This window comes from Drosophila navojoa, chromosome 2 (assembly GCF_054131105.1).
Source record: "Drosophila navojoa isolate 15081-1374.11 chromosome 2, UAZ_NAV_1.0, whole genome shotgun sequence".
Classification (NCBI taxonomy): domain Eukaryota; kingdom Metazoa; phylum Arthropoda; class Insecta; order Diptera; family Drosophilidae; genus Drosophila; species Drosophila navojoa.
This window is the reverse complement of record NC_142890.1, coordinates 33,225,416-33,243,480: the sequence shown is the minus strand read 5'-3', so window position 1 is coordinate 33,243,480 and position 18,065 is coordinate 33,225,416. Positions and strand designations below refer to the sequence as shown.

The 18,065-nt window shown below is 36.3% G+C and overlaps 1 protein-coding gene across 9 annotated transcripts in view; it reads right to left on the bottom strand.

Annotated features, from left to right (window-relative positions):
• Atg2 (Autophagy-related 2) overlaps positions 1 to 18,065 on the bottom strand; it is a 102,661-nt gene that overhangs the window by 68,714 nt on the left and 15,882 nt on the right. For 7 of the 9 annotated variants that reach the window (XR_016196933.1, XR_016196932.1, XR_016196934.1 and 4 more), the window contains exons 3-5: positions 15,328 to 16,439; positions 14,912 to 15,186; positions 7,302 to 7,461 (exon numbers count right to left, since the gene is read on the bottom strand). Coding sequence is in view for 6 of the 9 variants with exons in the window: in XM_089260993.1 (XP_089117119.1) it covers positions 7,302 to 7,461; positions 14,912 to 15,186; positions 15,328 to 16,439 (1,547 nt within the window). In the remaining 3 variants the exon portion in view is untranslated. Of the gene's footprint in view, positions 1 to 7,301; positions 7,462 to 14,911; positions 15,187 to 15,327; positions 16,440 to 18,065 lie in introns of those variants that run through there. The other 2 variants (XM_089261020.1, XM_089261016.1) reach the window with 2 other exon arrangements.

Genomic DNA, 18,065 nt, shown 5'->3' with positions numbered 1-18,065 from the left:
GGTGGGTAAAAAAATAGCGTTTATACGCATTTAAAGAAGTTAGTGCCAGACTTAGTACTGGTTAAATGTGTTTGCCACTCAGTGCAACTGGCGGTGAATCCTGCTAGCAAGCAGGTGTTGCCTGAAGCACTCGAGTTCATTGTTAGTGAGACGTACGCTTGGTTCTATAATAGTTCAAGTAGGCAAATTGTCTATAGTGATCTATATAAATATATTAATATGATGAGGTAGAGTAAACGTTCAATCAATCATATACGTTTATGTGTTTTTAATATTTTTAATGTCTTTCCATAGATGAAGTATTTGTTTTAATATTTTTTTATTATATTTTATTTCTTAAAGCTATTGACAAAAACGAGAGTCAAATTAAATTTAAACAAGAAAGAAAGCTCTAGTCGAGACTGCTCGACTACGAGATACCCTGAACCCTCCAAGCAACTGATATTTCAATAATAATTAGCAAACACACACGCACACACACACACACACACACACATACACGCATACAAACAAACACACGCACACACACACGCATACAAACAAACACATGCATACACATAGACACACAAACAAACACACGCATACACACACACTCACATATACAGGCGATTGCGCTTGGGTTGCGCTGCAGCGTTGGCAATATAATGAAAACTTATTTGTTGAATAATTTAATTTCTAGACGTACGATCGTAATGAAACTTTCAGAACGTAATCATAATGTTAAAATGTATGTGTATACCGAGCTTGAAAGGTGTAGAAGATATAAATTTTTAATTGATCTTCGATAAGGTTTTTTATCGATAAAAAAGTATCGGAATGAGTTATCGTTTTTTAGTGATAAACTCGATATGCGCGTGATATATACGGACATTTAAAAAAATTGAAGTCTCTAGCTCATATCTTCTGAAATCGACGCGTTCATACATACGGACGGACGGACGGACGGGCAGGGCCAAATCGACTCAGCTTGTCGCCCTGAACAAGAATATATATACTTTGTGCGGTCTGCCACGCCTCCTTCTGCCTGTTACATACTTTTAACAAAACCAATTACCAATTAAATAGGATGAAATCCAAGATACAAGTCTAGGCGAAAATCCTAAGCGTTCAAGCTTAAGAATTAGTATGTGATGATGTACTGAGTCAAATGCTTTACTGAAGTCAGTATAAATAACATCCGTTTGCATTTTTTTAGAAAAACTATCATTGACAAGCGAAGTGAATTCAAGTAAATTAGTGGACGTTGATCGATTTTGAACAAAACCATGTTGAGATGGTTGAATAATCGATTTGCAAAAATGCTGCAAGGCCGATGCTCTAATTTTCTCAAATAACTTCGGAATGACAGATAATTTCGCAATGCCTCTATAGTTGGAAATATCAGATCTTCCACCTTTTTTGTATAAGGGAATGATGAAAGATTCTTTCCATAGTGAAGGGAACACAGCAGTATCCAAGGACAAGTTAAACAATTTTAGTAATTGTGACTGAAGAGAAACACTGCACTCTTTAATCACTAGGAATATTATCGGCACCGGGAGAGAAAGATGATTTCAACGTCCTAATGGCCGCAGCGCGTATTGGATCGATGGCCACATACATGGCTAGTGAAGAGGACACGGTTTGCATACTTGACAATGCCTTGAAATGTTTGGAATTTTTGTCCTATTTTCTGTCCTTTTTTTTAATTTTCATCCTTTTTTTTCGTATTTTCCGGACATATTTGCCTTTTTTTTTCGAAACAAAATTGACATCACTGCTGCAGAGTAATCCGTCTGCTTTTTACCTTTCCGGGCAAAGAGGCTACATTTCGGTGGCTTGGTGCATGCTTTTACACAGTGTTTGAAAAGCTGACAGTCACAGCAGCAACAGTCGTAAATTTTTATCTGTGCTGTGATTCTGCAGCCAACAGTTTTCGCAGTTCTGTTATTGCTTGAACTGTTGCTGCGAGCATTTTCGACAGTCGCAGTCGCAGCAAGAGCGAAAACATTTCTTGATCAGCAACGCAGCGCTTCGGGAATCGACAGCTTCGGTAGTTTTGAGAATGCTAGAACTGTTGATGCGTGAACTGGCGACAGTCGCAGTCGCAGCAAAAGCAAAAAACAATTTTTGATCAGCAGCGCAGCGCTTCGAACTGCGTTCACTAGTGACTGTCGCAGTCGCAGCTAGAGCAAAAACTGTCGACTGCCGAACAGCACAGCAGACAGCTTCCACAGTTTTTGCTTTGCTTTGTGCGTCATGAACGAAATTAATGAAAATTAACATTTTAATTATTTATTTATAATGGCGATTATTTATTTTTGTATTCGTCATCTTCTTGGAAGAGCGGCAAGTAGTCAATTGCTGTTTCCAGGAAGCTAGGATTGAGCTTCACAAGCAATATATTTTCCAGCGACTCTGCACTTAAACGATTGCGATAATCGGTTAAAACCAGTTTAAGTGTGGAAAATGCACGTTCAATAGTCACCTATTATGAAAAAATAATTTTAATAAGTAAACTTTAAAAAGGAAAATTGTAGAGAAGTACACACCTGAGTGGGTGGTATTGCAAAACAAACTTTGCTTAATGTATATAGCTCGGGATCAGTGAGCTGCTTTTCTTTCCAAAATTGTAAAATGTTTGCATCACTTCTGACAAAGGAAAGCTGCAAATTTTCAATTTTCGCGTGTACATCGGTTGTGCTACTAGCCTTGACTTCAATATCCTGTGTTAAATATTCATTTAACAATTCATCTTCAATGTGATAAAAGTCAACGTTGGAATAATAGGAAGTTGAATTAGTCGTAAAGCCCGCAACAACGCCTTGATTGGCCTCAACTATCCGATCCCATAAAGATTTCAAATATTTTACAGTGTCATTTCTTTCTATTGATGAAATGGTATGATGAAATCAAGGATCCAAGTATAAACAGGCAACTAAACTATCATTGCGCATTAAAGTATTTGTACGTTTTCTAAAAGATTCCAATATTTTTTCACCAATTTGTTTCGTAAGTATAATTTTTTGAGTGCATATTTTACACTTTAGCCACTGCGCATAAAAATTACCATAGAGTAATTGCTCCTGTTGAAATATTTTAATAGTTTTTTGTAGCGGATTAAAAATGAGAGTGTAATTATCAATGAACTCCCAAAAGGAGTAGTCGATTTCAAAATTTTCATCCGCGGACTTATTTTTAATTGATTCAATTTTCATTAGTACGTCCTTTGCTGATTTTAAATTTTCAATCATTGTGTACGTTGAACCCCATCTAGTTGGGCAGTCCAGTTGAGGCATCTTCAGTTTTTTAAATTCAAAATGTTCACGAAATCCGTTAGATGGTTTTCGAATATATTTCGTCAAATTACAAGTGAATAAGTATTTTGTGATAGCTGAAAATTTAGTCACATCTAGAGCGCAAAGCTGTGCAGTATGAGCAGCACAGCGACAAACTTGAATATTGCCCAATGTCATCTCTGGCATTTCTTCTATAAGATCGATTTTTTTATTTCATTTTCTTAGATTTCTTCTTCGGACACAACAGATAATATTTTCGTTGCTTTAAGCATATTCGCGCCATTATCAGACGTAACTGATACAATCTGCTTTAGATTTACTTCATATTTTGTTAATATTTTAATAATTTCCATAGCGAGGCTTTTGCTTGTGCTACATCCGACACCTTTTAGTTCGACCATCCCTAAAACACGGGATTTTATTTCCAGTTCGCTAATAAATTGCGCACTTATTCCAAAAATGTTTCGAAATAGCCGCGAAGCACTGTCAATTTTAAATGAAAGTAATTTGTTTTTCAGTTCATCTTTCATGTCTTAGCGTAGATTATTAGCAACAATCTCTATAGTTTTCTTGCAATTCGATGCGTTTGTCTTGAAGCCGTCACAAATTGGGTTTAAAATATTTAACACATTTAACACATTGAACGGTATGGTGTCCTCCATAACGAGCCCAATGTATGACCTTATTGGTTGCTTTTTGTTCATTTCAATTTTAATTTTTTTTTTCGTATAATTTTAGACGACGAACAAATAGAAGAGTTTTCCGGATTGTTCGGAAGGAGGAGTCGTTTTCAAATAATGTACATTGACAACATGAGGCTTTTAAATTTAAAATTCGATTGGTTTTAAGTTTGCTTCTGCATGTTTTACATGTAGAAAAGTTCGCTTTCTCATTGGTATCAAAATACTTCCAAACATCACATTGTTTATTACGCGACATTTTTGCTGTTGCTCGGATGCACATTAATACAAGACTACGCCTACGATCTGTGTCATTGCTACAAAGTACGTTACCAAAACAAAGCAAAGCAAAAACTGTGGAAGCTGTCTGCTGTGCTGTTCGGCAGTCGACAGATTTTGCTCTAGCTGCGACTGCGAATGTCGCCAGTGAACGCAGTTCGAAGCGCTGCGCTGCTGATCAAGAATTATTTTTTGCTTTTGCAGCGACTGCGATTGTCGCCAGTTCACGCATCAACAGTTCTAGCATTCTTAAAACTGCCGAAGCTGTCGATTCCCGAAGCGCTGCGCTGCTGATTAAGAAATGTTTTCGCTTTTGCTGCGACTGCGACTATCGAAAATGCTCGCAGCAACAGTTCTAGCAATAACAGAACTGCGAAAACTGTTCGAAGTTTTTTAAACACTGCTTTTACACTGTGACCCATCTCTCCACACCTGAAACAGGCGCCCTTTAGGTTACAGTCACTGCCTCAGTTGGCTGCCATATGACCGTAATCGAGGCACTTGAAACAGCGTTTAGGCTGATCCACCGTAATCGAGGCACTTGAAACAGCGTTTAGGCTGATCCACGGCTCAGATACGACATACTACCCATCCTATTCTGATTTTGGACAGCTCGGGCAGAGTTTTAGCGGATTAGCGTTAATATCATAATATATTGAACGTAGTCCACCGATTATTGTTTTTTTCCGAGCTGCTCTGGACGAGAGATTATTGCGTTTAATTGCTCTTCTAACACTTTCCGGGAAATGACTGTGCAACACTACTCCTGCAGCTCACTGGCAAGATTCCTGGTCGAAATAATTGGACGAGGCCGTGCTGTTGCATTCTTCGAATCGAGCCTATCATCTTTTTTGCACGGTTTAGTATATTATATACCGTTTTCCGAGAAATCAAAGACATTTGGGCAATCTCTGTGACAGTGACCCAATGTGTGGTTATAATACACCAACTGGGTCTTGACAAAGTTCTTAAAAATGTATTTCAAATACTAGAGACTTGTGATTTGGGATGAACACACATTATAATATAATTACGTTCTGAAAGTGTCATTAAGAATGTATGTCTACAAAAAAATTATTCAACAAATAAATTCTCAATAATATAATAAAAACAAGTAAGAAGACTATAGTCGAGACTGCTCGACTAGGAGATACCCTGAACCCTCCAAGCTGATATTTTTATCATTCTGCACATTTTTAATGCACGCACACATACATACATATGCATCCACCCTCACGCGCCCGCGCTCTGCTAACTGCGCAGTTAGCAGCGACTGCGCTTGGGCTGCGCTGCAGTGTGGGCCATAGTATGAGAAATTATTTGATGAATAACTTTTTTTGTAGACATGCAATGAAATTTTCAGAGCGTAATCATATGGTCAAAATGTGTGTACATTCCAAAGCACAAGACTCTAGTACTTGAAATACGTTTTTACAAATTGGAGCGAAGGGGGCGTGGTATCCAAAATCTGTTGATTACAAAATGTTTGTATTCATCATATGTATATACACAGTAAATCTGAAGTCTCTACGTCTAAAAGTATTTCAATGAGGCTCAAAAAACAAAATCAATTTTTCGATTATTCTCGATAAAAAGTTATCGGATGAGTTATCGAAAAAATAAAGCAAACTCGTACTGCGTATGGTATACACGAGTATACAAAAAAAATTTCAGCTCTCTAGCTCTTATATCTTCTGAGATCGACACGTTCATACGGACGGACGGACGGACAGACGGACAGGGCTACATCGACTCAGCTCGTCGTGCTGATCAAGAATATATATACTTTGTGGGGTCTGCGATGATTCCTTCTGCCTGTTACATACTTTTACACAAAACCATTATACCCTGATTTCCCATTTTCAATGGGTTCATGCCACGCCCCAAAAGGGACGAAAAAATATTTTATAGGGGATAGATAGAGGAGGTTACTTGTAATTTAACTATCCAAAGAATTTCTAGCTCTTATACTTTAGGAGATACAAACTTTTCGGTTCACCACGCCCCATGTGGGCGAACATATATCTGTCTAAGCTTTTTCATCTTGGGTAGTCAAAACGAGTATATAGTCCAAATTTGAGTACTCTAGCATCAATAGTGTCCAAAATATAGCACAATTTGAAAAATAATTATATCTTAAGGTCCGATTTGCCACGCCCCTAAGAGGTGTAGGCATAAAAATTTATATTAATCTATATAGAATCATAACATTAGCTTAAATGCAAAATTTTAACGTTCTAGCTGAAAACCAATAAGAGATACTGTTTTATCCGATTTTCCACGCCCCCAATTGGCTTAGATATATCCGCCATAACCATTAATCTTGGTTGGTCGATGCGAATCTACATTCCAAATTTCAGCTTTCTAGCTTTTCAACTAACATGATTTATGGCATATCGGAAAATGCATTTTTCGATTTCCCACGACCCTAGTGGGCGGATCGAGAAAATTTTAACACTATAACACGGAGATATACACGAGTATATGTTCCAAATTTCAAGTCGCTAGCTTCAATAACGCCGAAATAAATTGCGTTCATACGGAAGAGACGGACGAAATCAGTCGGACATTGCACAAAACCAATATACTAATCCATTTTCGTGAATGACTATAACAATTAAAATGTTTTCCCTGTGTGTGTAAGCACTTTCTTGTCAAACTGTATGTTCTTGATCCCCTTGACGAGCTAACGGCAGTTAGTCCGTATTAACGAATCGGTCTCAGAATACATAACAGCTAGAGTATAGAGTATATCACGTTTACGTTTTAATCGATAACAAAATAACGGGACAAGTTATTGATTCTGAGAACAGCCCGATATGCGTTTCTTGTTAGCAGAAAGACGAGAAAAATAATGTATATACGACTTGCTAGAAAGGTTCAGAAGAGCGAGGAAATCAGGTGGATAAAAATCAAGGTTTTGTTAAAACTGTATAACAGGCATATTCTTGATCAGTAATTTTACGGTTCCAAATACATGCAAATCGACTAAATGTATAGAATAGGTCCGCCGAATAGGGACAACCTTGTATATATCTTATTTACTTTTTTCGTATATACTTACCCAATAATATCCATCGATTTGGTCAACAAATATACAGACATATGATTTCCACTCAATTAATATATTAAATAAATTAAATAAGAGATAGTCCTTCGTTATATTTTTCTTTAGACTTTCAAGTATTTCACTTGTTTTTGATAAGCCGCTATTTACTGGAAACCTAATAAAAAATAAAAAAACGAGAAATTTAGTTATTAAAATTCAGAAAACTTGTCTGCGAAATATAATGATATATTATATATAATTTTCTCGACGCTATTAGTACTAGAAGCTTACCAATTGGAACATATACCCCTGTAAAATTGTCCATTAGGAGTGCGACAAATTGGAATTCAGTGGAAGAGCTAGATAAATGTAATTTAAAATGAAAACTCAATTTAACTACGCAAGATTGCCCTATTATATAGATATAAAGCTACAAAGCGGGGTATCCACACTCTTGTTGCACGAACATGTCCCTGAGTTTGACTACTACGTAGGTGAACATGTTCGCAAACAATTTTGGATAGTGAACATGTAAGCAAAAGACAAAAACATAGAGGATCTATAAGAGCAAGTGACGAGTGAACAAGTGAAAATGCAAAGAAAGTCAATACGAAAGCAAGGATATCGAAGGACAGCCACTGAGCCATGACTTCTAGGATATGGCGGTAACATTGAGGATAATAGGCAACGCAGAACCGTCGTTGGGCCCCAACGTGGACATTTGGTGCGGACGAGGACAACGCCAGCAGCTTTAGCGAGGCCTGCGCAAACAGGAGAAAGCCGCCGGAATTTACAAAACCCATTATTTTGGTTATCTGAAACGCTCAAGCGAACCTAGCGTGCCTATAGCACAATCACTCGCTCGAGCCTGTGGCAGGCGTAGCTTGCGGAGGCGTGTAAAACAATGTGTGAAATTATACTAATATTCAAGTGACAATTATAATAATTCTTAAGGTAAAAATTAGTAAAAAACAAGTAAGAAAACTCTAGTCGAGACTAGGAGATATCCTGAACCCTCCAATCTGATATTCTAATCACTCTACACACGCACGTATTAGAACGCAGCGTTTGCACTTGGTCTGCACTGCAGTGTGGGCAATATTATACGAATTTATTTGTTGAATAATTTAATTTTTAGACGTGCGATCTTAATGAAACTTTCAGAAGGCCTGTCGCCCTGATCAACATTATCTATACTTGGTGTGTGTGGTCTACCACGCCTCCTTCTGCCTATTACATACATTTCAAGAAAACCTTTATACCCTGATTTCCTGAAAGAACAACGAATAAGAATTAAAAAGAAAATAATAAAACAGGAGCTACAATAAACTATAGGATTGGATTGAGAAATCACTAGAGAACATTGGCAACGAATTTTATACCACTGCGTGTGATTGTTTGGGACGGAAACGAAAAATTAAGACGCATTAACAAAGAGGACGAATCAATGTTACCGCTACGATGGAAGATCAATGCGCTGAAGACTACTATGGTAAGATGGTAATCGTAAATTATTGTCCCTTATATGAAGAATAAGAAGATTATAATTAAATTTACAGTCACAGACACAAATATCTTTGACTGTAAATTTTATTAATTATACTAATTCACGAAAGTGAAATGAGTATATTGGTTTTGTGCGATGTCCGTCTTGCTGTTTGTCGGTCTGTCGGTACTCATTTTATTTCGGCGACTTGTAATTTGGAGCACAGACTCAAGTATATCTTCGATTTATAAAGTGATTACGTTTCCCGATACGCCCACTAGGATTTTAAACAATTTTGTGCGTAAGCATCCAATTCTGCAGTTGGTAACCTCGGACTGCAACGTATTACTTGTTTTATAGTCAACAATATGAGGAACAGTACGACTAAAGGACATTGTCATACACTTTGAGCAGTTTAGGTGTAACTGACTTGCCACACACCTTAGTTGAAATGCATTAAGCTTACTTAAGGTTAATACACTATTCTAGAGTACTCAACTAGACACTATCCGATATGATTTCAACGTCCTAATGGCTTCACCCAAAAAGGCTGCAGTGACCTTAATTAATAGAACCATATTCAGGGAGTAAATATGGATATGAGTTGTTGTAGAGATCAGCAGACGAATAAGTGGATTGAAAAAAATCAGAGGAATTCTGATCATTGCAAGTTTTTTCAGCACCATGAACAAATGAGGACGGCATACCAGAAGATTTACGCTTCATTTTTACAAATGAGTAAGTTCGAAAGAGTCTTAGTAAACCAAGGTGGCTTATTTGAAACAGGCTAAATACGACAGAGAGGGACACACACATCCAGATGAGTTTTTAAGGTAGTATGAAAAAGCGATGCTACTAAATTAATATCTACCCACTCATATAAAAGAGACCAGTCTGTTGAATAAATTAATTTTTTAACCAAAACAAAATTGCATTTAAGATAACAGCGACTTGACCTAGAAGGCGTAGGAGTATATATGAAATGATTATCAACAGCAAATAAAACTTCTAAAGTGGTGTAATATATATCCTCAGGTGAGCAGAAAGGAGTTGGTCTCAAGACATTAATGAGCGAATCATGATTAATAAACACAAGATCTAGTGTGCGATTTAGATGATTAGAAATATAGTTTATCTAATGGTGATCAATTGTCAGAATAAAGTAATTTGCATTGAAAGTTGACCAAGAATTGTTTGGAATATTAAAATCACCCAACACTATCTCTGTATCATTTACATTCTTAAACTTCTTTAACACAACTAATATTTTGATATCATATTAAATGCAAGCCTAGTTAAGAAAACTTTCTTTCTTTGTTTGAATAACAATATGAGCTCCATCCATTTTTTGAACAGAGGCTTGAGTTTCAACAGCAGCATCAACATGAGAAACAATAGATTCGGTCCCGGGTGATGTAGGATCAAGTGAATTAGGAGCCGATGACAATACAGAAGCACATTTATTGCACTCCAAATAGCGATTGGGGAATTGTCGGACGAAGCTACTGAGTACATAAGGAAATATTGTCTTAATCACACTAGAAAAATTCCTCGAGTGGCAACAAATGAAGATATACTCAATCGCTTCCTTATTTCTTCTTAGGTCCCAATCAACTTCGTATTCGTTGGCTCAATTTTTGTTCTTGCTCTTGCTCTCTCTGCTGTCTCAAATATGTATATGTATATGTATACATATGTATGTATGCATGCAAACAGCAGCTCACGAAAATTGAAATTTCTTTGCACCAAGAACCCATGTCTTCCCTTCTGTGTGAAGAGTATACCGAAATCTTCAAACCGTTTGCCAAGCTCGTACAAAACATTTGCGTTTTCGTTATTATTTGCGAGAAGGGTATGAAAGCGTTGGTGCTCATATGAAAATGTTTTCGCGACGAGCGTGCACACACACACTACAGTCCCTTGCTCATACATGTAGTACTTATATGCCTGTGCGCGTAGCTCTTGCTGCTCAATATAAGCACGCCTCTCCAATTCGAACCCAAAATCGTTCTGACAATTCGAAGTTGAGGTAGGCAGCCAATGCTCACGAACCATGCTTACACACATGTACATACACACATGCACATGTAAAGGCACATAGGCATAGAAATACTTCTACAAGTGATATCCCACAACAGTGAGCATCGCGTCCCCTGCATACACACAATCAAACATATGTATGTATTTAAGTGTGAGTAGTCCACAAGATCGATGGTGGGCTTTAAAATTGCTAAAATCAGCAAGAGCTTCGCCCACAGGCATACAAATGGAGAGTGTGTGTATGCATGCCAGTCGCGAAATCATATTCTTTACGCGCCTGAACGCTTCCTAGAAATAATCATGAAAACACTAGCATTTCGCATTAGCGTGGCAAACGCATTTAAGATTTCGGTATACTCTTCACTCAAAAGGAAAGAGCTGAGATCGTCGCGAACAAATTTCAATTTTTGTGCGCTGCTGAGCTTGATGATTTGAGAGCCCATAGAGAGAGAGAGAGAAGAGAGAGGTGTGAGAGAGAGTAAGACAAAAAACCCTAAAACGGGACCATCCCGTTTGTGTTTCTGCAGCGCACTGATTTTGTCGAGCTATCTTTCATTACCCGAGCCAGCAAATACCAAGCCGAGCAAATACGAAGTTGATTTTCGGTGTTGGAAAAATTTGTACTAAATGCCTAGTCTATGTGTTCTCTGGTCAGTGATCCAACTCAATTTTACTATTCATTACAGTGCGCCACTAAAGTCACCGTACTCTTGTTGTACTTGCGCGAATCATACTGAAACTTGGCCAAATTTTTGTCAAACTAAATAAGTTTTAATTTAAAATTTCTCTGGTTAGTGGTATCTGCGAATGCAGTTAATCCCATTTGAAAGCAAAATTGCAATCAAATATTTTTTATGTAATGCTGATTAATTTTTAGTTGAATGTACCAGCCTTCAATGAATGTATGAGATTACTCTCCTCTCTAAAATATATGTAAATTAAGCCCTATGCAAAATACAGCTACGAGAACGCATTTTGACATAAATTTTTTAAAAATAATTTTAATTACTTGTTTTTTTTTTGTTTTTTTTTTAGTATTAATGACGCACAAGCACGAGTAAAAAAGTAAAAAAAAAATATATATATATATATTTAAACAAGTAAGAAAGCTCTAGTCGAGACTGCTCGACTACGAGATCCCCTGAACCCTACAAGCAACTGATATTTCAATAATAATTAGCACCCACACACGCACTCATGCAAACAAATACACGCACACACACACACTCACATATACAGGCGATTGCTCTTGGGTTGCGCTGCAGTGTTGGCAATATTAGGAGAACTTATTTGTTGAATAATTTAACTTCTAGACGTACGATAGTAATGAAACTTTCAGAACGTATTCATATTGTTTAAATGTATGTGTATACCGAAGCACAAGTCTCTAGTATTTGATATACGACTTTTACAAAGATTAGGGTGAGGGGGTGGATTTGGGGTGTGGGGGGTAAATTTTAACAAAAACCGAAATTGTATGACATGCGTCTTAATATACAATTTGGAGACTGTAGCTTGATCTTCGATAAGGTTTTTATCGATAAAAAAGTATCGGAATGAGTTATCGTTTTTTAGTGATAAACTCGATATCCGCGTGATATATACGGACATTTTAAAAAAAAGTTGAAGTCTCTAGCTCTTGTATCTTCTGAAATCGACGCGTTCAAACATACAGACAGACGGACAGGGCTAAATCGACTCAGCTCGTCGCCCTGATCAAGAATATATATACTTTGTGGGGTCTGCCACGCCTCCTTCTGCCTGTTACATACATTTTAACAAAACCATTATACCCTGAATTCCCATTTTCAATGGGTTCAGGGTATAAAAAAAATATATATTGGGTAGTCGAAAAAGTCTTTTCGTATTTTGCCAATAGATGTCGTTTGAGTCATATATATCCACTGCTATTAATCACATTTTGTACTACTATATGGTGTTCGATTGGTAGCACTTTAAGCTTAATTTACCCAAGAAAAATTAAATTTAAGGAATTTGAAAAAAAAAAGTTACAGCTGCTCAAAAATGAGTGAAAATACAGAAGAAATTCGCAATATTTTGAAATTTTTGTATAAAAACGGGAAGAATTCCACGCTAACTACCAATGAATTTTGTGATGTTTACGGTGACGATACTGTATCAGTTCGTGTAGTACAACAATAGTTCGCTCGCTTCCATTCTGAAAATTTCGATGTGAAAGATGCACCTCGCTCTGGTCGACCAATCTTTGAAAAAGTCGATGAAATTATGGAAAAGATTGACCAGGACCAGCTCCTATGACATCGCAAATGAACTAAACATTCATCAGCAATAATCCACTATGAGCTGTTTCAGCCTGGTCAATCGATTAATTCGACTCATTACTGTGAACAACTGATGAGATTGAAGCAAGCAATCGAAAAAAACGGCCATAACTGATCACCAGAAAAGGCATCGTGCTCCATCAGGACAACGCCAGACCACACACATCTTTGATGACCCAGCAAACACTGAGAGAGAGAACCTTGCACCTACTTGGACTACCATTTATTTCGGTCAATGCAGAACTCCCTTAACGGAGTAAAGTTGGCTTTAAGAAGAGCCTGTGAAAATTACTTGGAGCAGTTTTTCAAAGAGAAACCACAGAAATTTTACACTAATGGAATTATGTCTCTGGTGGAAAAATGGCTAAAGGTGATCGACCAAAATGGTGCTTGAAAATTACTATGGCTGCAAAAAAGTTTTACTCTGTAAAAAATCATAGAACAGCCGATTTTGAAAGTTCGTCAACGACTTTTAAGGTGATTCCTGCGAGGTCCAGCCGCCAGCCGCAAATGATCTCGTAAGGCCCATATCTAGATATAACATGCATACCTGTGTAACCCGAATGAGTAGCAATCACATTTTTTTGTTGGTTATGATAACCATTTTACTGTGCCCATGGTAAGATTTTTAAAAATGTTTTCATCCCGAACAGAGATTTGTTCATGGGCAAAAAGGAAGCAATGATGTTATTATCTGGCGATTTCCGACAAACACTACCAGTTATTCCAAGATCTACTGCTGCCGACGAAATAAAAGCATCAAATCTGTGGCGATATGTAACCAAACTTCAACTGTCTGTAAATATGAGAGTTGCATTGTTGAACGATCTATTTGCTGATGATTTCTCGAAGCAATTGCTGAATATCGGTAATGGCCGTTTCCTGTTGACGAATAAAGTGGCTTGATTTCATTTCCTCAAAATTTTTGCAATTTTGTCTCATTAAAAGATGAGCTTATCAACAAAGTATTTCCGAATATCATTGTTTTCCAAAAAAATACTAAAGGGTTAAGTGAGAGAGCAATTTTGGCGGCTAAAAATAAAGATGTGGATGACCTTAATTTTATAATTCAACATAAAATCGTTGGTACTCTGTGTAACAAGCGAAGAAGAAGCCACTAATTATCCAACTGAATTTTTGAACTCCTTGGATGTGCCTGGTTTACCACCGCACAATTTACAACTGAAGGTTGGCTAGGTAGTTATCATGCCTAGAAATTTAAACCAACCAAAATTGATGAGCAATGTGATTCACGCGTCGATACTCAAAGGAAAATTTAAAGGTGAAGTTCTTATTCCTAGGATTCCGATGATCCCAACAGATATGCCCCTTGAGTTTAAACCAATGCAATTCCCGATTCGTCTTGCCTTCGCCATGACGATCAACAAATCACAGGGCCAATCTTTGACTATTTGTGGCCTCAATCTAGAAAATGCGTGTTTTTCTCATGGTCAGTTGTACGTGGCATGTGCTACGTGTTGGCAAACCATCCGCATTATTTGTTCTTGCACCTGACCAAAAAACAAAGAATGTCGTTTACCACAAGGTGTATCCCAACCTGAACAACATAGCTTCAACAATTTTTTACCTAGAAATAATGGATAGGGCAATGCAACGTTTGCCGGCCAGCTAGTTTTTTTTAATATTTATTTGCTGTTCTGACTAAATTGTGTTGTGTTGAGAATAATATAATAATAAAACAATAAAAATCGATCTATTGTAATAATAATAATGAACACAGCATGCTATCTAAACACTGTTCAAGAATATCATATTAAATGCAGTAAAATACTTACCTTAAATAACATTTTAAGAATTTACATCTAATATTCATATCCATCGTAAAAGCAGTTTTTGAAATGTTTTCATGTGCATTATCCTCCAGTATGAATGGAGATGCTGCTAATAACGAACTTAATCGATCGTAAATTGAAATATCGAGCTCTGCAGCGCAGTCGTCTAAGGTTAACTCAATTTTGTTGCTGGTAATATTATGGTTTTGCTTGAAAAGACACGAGGAGATATGGGACAGAATAATTTCAGGTCGAGTGTGATATCCGTCTTGGCAGTTCTGCAGAAAAAAGTTTAAAATATGATTTTGTTTAATATTTTATTATATTTGTGTGATATCATCGTTTAAAACATATTTGAGAATATCTTCGGAGGAGGAGGAGGATTAAAACGAGATTACAAAAGAAATAATTAAACTTACTTTTTTTCGGTCAAACAAAATTAAATGATTAATTTTGTTATCGAGAATTTCACAGATGTCAAACATCGTTGCTGATAATGTTGTTTTTAAAATCAATTCATTACAGAATCTTTTCTGATTTCCGCTTACTAATAATGATGAGACCATTATCAACAGATAATTTTTGTTAGGTATTGGAACATACAATTTCTCGTCAGCCTTTTCGATAGTTGCCGCTTGAAAAAAACGACTAGCAGTTTCGAAATAGTTCGTCAAACTTTGAGTGGTATATATACAGCTAGACCCAATATCATTGGAAGCATTTTCAATTAGAATATCGCTGTGCAAAATAACACCTACAATTTTATATATTTGCAATTTGAACTTTAAAATTTCACCAGATTTTTCATCAGATCCTTCATTTATTTGAGCGTTGCTATACGATGTAGTTATGCTGTTTGTAGACATCAAAGAGATTAGAGATTCGCATGTTTTTGACTTTTTGTTATCATTAAATATACATTCTTCAGCACACCATTCCTTATCTTGTTCAACAATTCCAGACATTTTTGTAGATAAATTTGTTTTCTGTATTTCAGGTTTTAAGTCAGAATAGTTCTTGATCAACTTATCATTTGGGCGTACTTTATCAAACCCTTTGAATATCCGAATTAACATATGTGTTTGACGTGGGGTCAACATGAAATAAATATCGTCTATTGTAACTTCCAAGTTAATTTTTGGACCAATAATTTTTTCGGTTTGCTTAACACTTATTTTAAAATTTTGACATCCCTTAAATTCAACAATCTTACAAAGCCGTTCAACAGATAGCAACTCCTCTAAATTAGTCTCAGTATTTGATATTTCTGAAGTATGAATCGTTAGATCAGAAGTTACCAGATTGTGTTTAGCTATCATTGGTAACGCATTCATATTGAGAGGAGACTTATCTGTGATGCCGTTTTCAGTTAATTCTCCATTTGAGCAAAAATATTTTTCATATCCAGTTTGGTTTTTGTATTCAATATGATTTGCTTTGATTGATATGATGAGCTTCTTAGCTGATTTGGGCAGCAGATACTCGATATTAATCGTTGTGTTAGTTAAGTTTGCATGTATTCTATTAAGAACTGATAAAAATAAGAAAATGATTAATTAATTATTATTATTATATTATTATATTCATTCACGAAAAAGAATGTGTGAATAGTAGTTAGATTATGGTTAGCTTGTTGTAAGAACCGGCCAAAAATGAGGTCTCAGTATTAGAGCTAAACTTAGCTACTAAATTGCTGACGGGATGTGAATGTGCACTCTACAGTTGATAACGTCCGACTGCAACGTTATTACTTGTATTATAGTTTAAATAACTTATAAATACAGTTGCATTGATTATTTAGTTATATAATTAAAAGTCGGACGTACCTTATTGTTCTTCTATATTTAGTTTTACTATGTTCCGAAAACCATTGATTATATGAATATTAAAGTATTAAATAGCTAGATAATAAAAACTTTGTTGCCATACATATGTTGTTAGACGAAAAGACCGATAAAAATTCAAAAAGATGGCGCTCACCTTACGAAAGACTGGGATAATGACTGCTCGACTACGAGATCCCCTGAACCCTTCGAGTAACAATATTTCAATATTTATTGGCACTTGCAGACACGCGTTGGCTGCAGTGTGTGCAGTATTTAATAACTTTTCTTGTGGGTAGACTATCTTCATTAAACTTTTAGATTATGATTATAATATTAATATATATGTATTTGCCAAAGCACAGTCTCTACTTGATATACGCCTTTAACAAAAGTGCGGGTGAGGGGCGAATATAGGGCTGGCGGTAAATTTAAAAAAATCGAAATCCTATAAATTGCATATGAATATACTTTTTTAATTTGGAGACTCTAGCCTAAAAGATGTATCAGATATAAAGTTATTACTGATTTTCGATAAAACTTTCAATCGATAAACAATAACGGGACAAGTTATTGAAGCATATTATATTCTTGATTAACACGATGAGCTGAGTCGATATATCCCCGTCCGTCTGTCCCACCGTATGAGCAAGCCGAGAGCTGAAATTTGGCGTGTATACTCGCGTGTATCTAATGATGGCAAACAAATATTTATGTTATTAAATTTAGCGATTATTAATCGAAATTAATCGAACAATAGTGAAAAATTCGATTAACCAAATGATTTTTTGTTCATTTAAAACAAGTATAAATTATGTTTATTATGTACTAGCTGGCCCGGCAAAAGTTGCATTGCCCTATACATTATTTCTAAGTAAAAAATTGTTGAAAGCTATGTTGTTCAGGTTGGGATACACTCTGATTAATTTATTAATCGGATTTTCATTCAAGCACCTTGTGAACGACATTATTTGTTTTTTGGTTAGGTGCAAGAAGAAATAATGCGGATGGTTTGCCAACACGTGAGCATGCCACGTACAATTGACCATGAGAAAAACGCGCATTTTCTAGATTGAGGCCACAAATAGTCAAAGATTGGCCCTGTGATTTGTTGATCGTAATGGCGAATCGGGAATCAAATTCGTTTAAACTCAAAGGGCATATCTGTTGGGATCATCGGAATCCTAGGAATAACAACTTTCTCATCTTTAAATTTTCCCTTGAATATCGACGCGTGAATCACATTGCTCATCAGTTTTCTTATCACCAAACGCGTTACATTGCACAGTTTTGGTTGGTTTAAATTTCTAAGCATGATAACTACCGAGCCAACC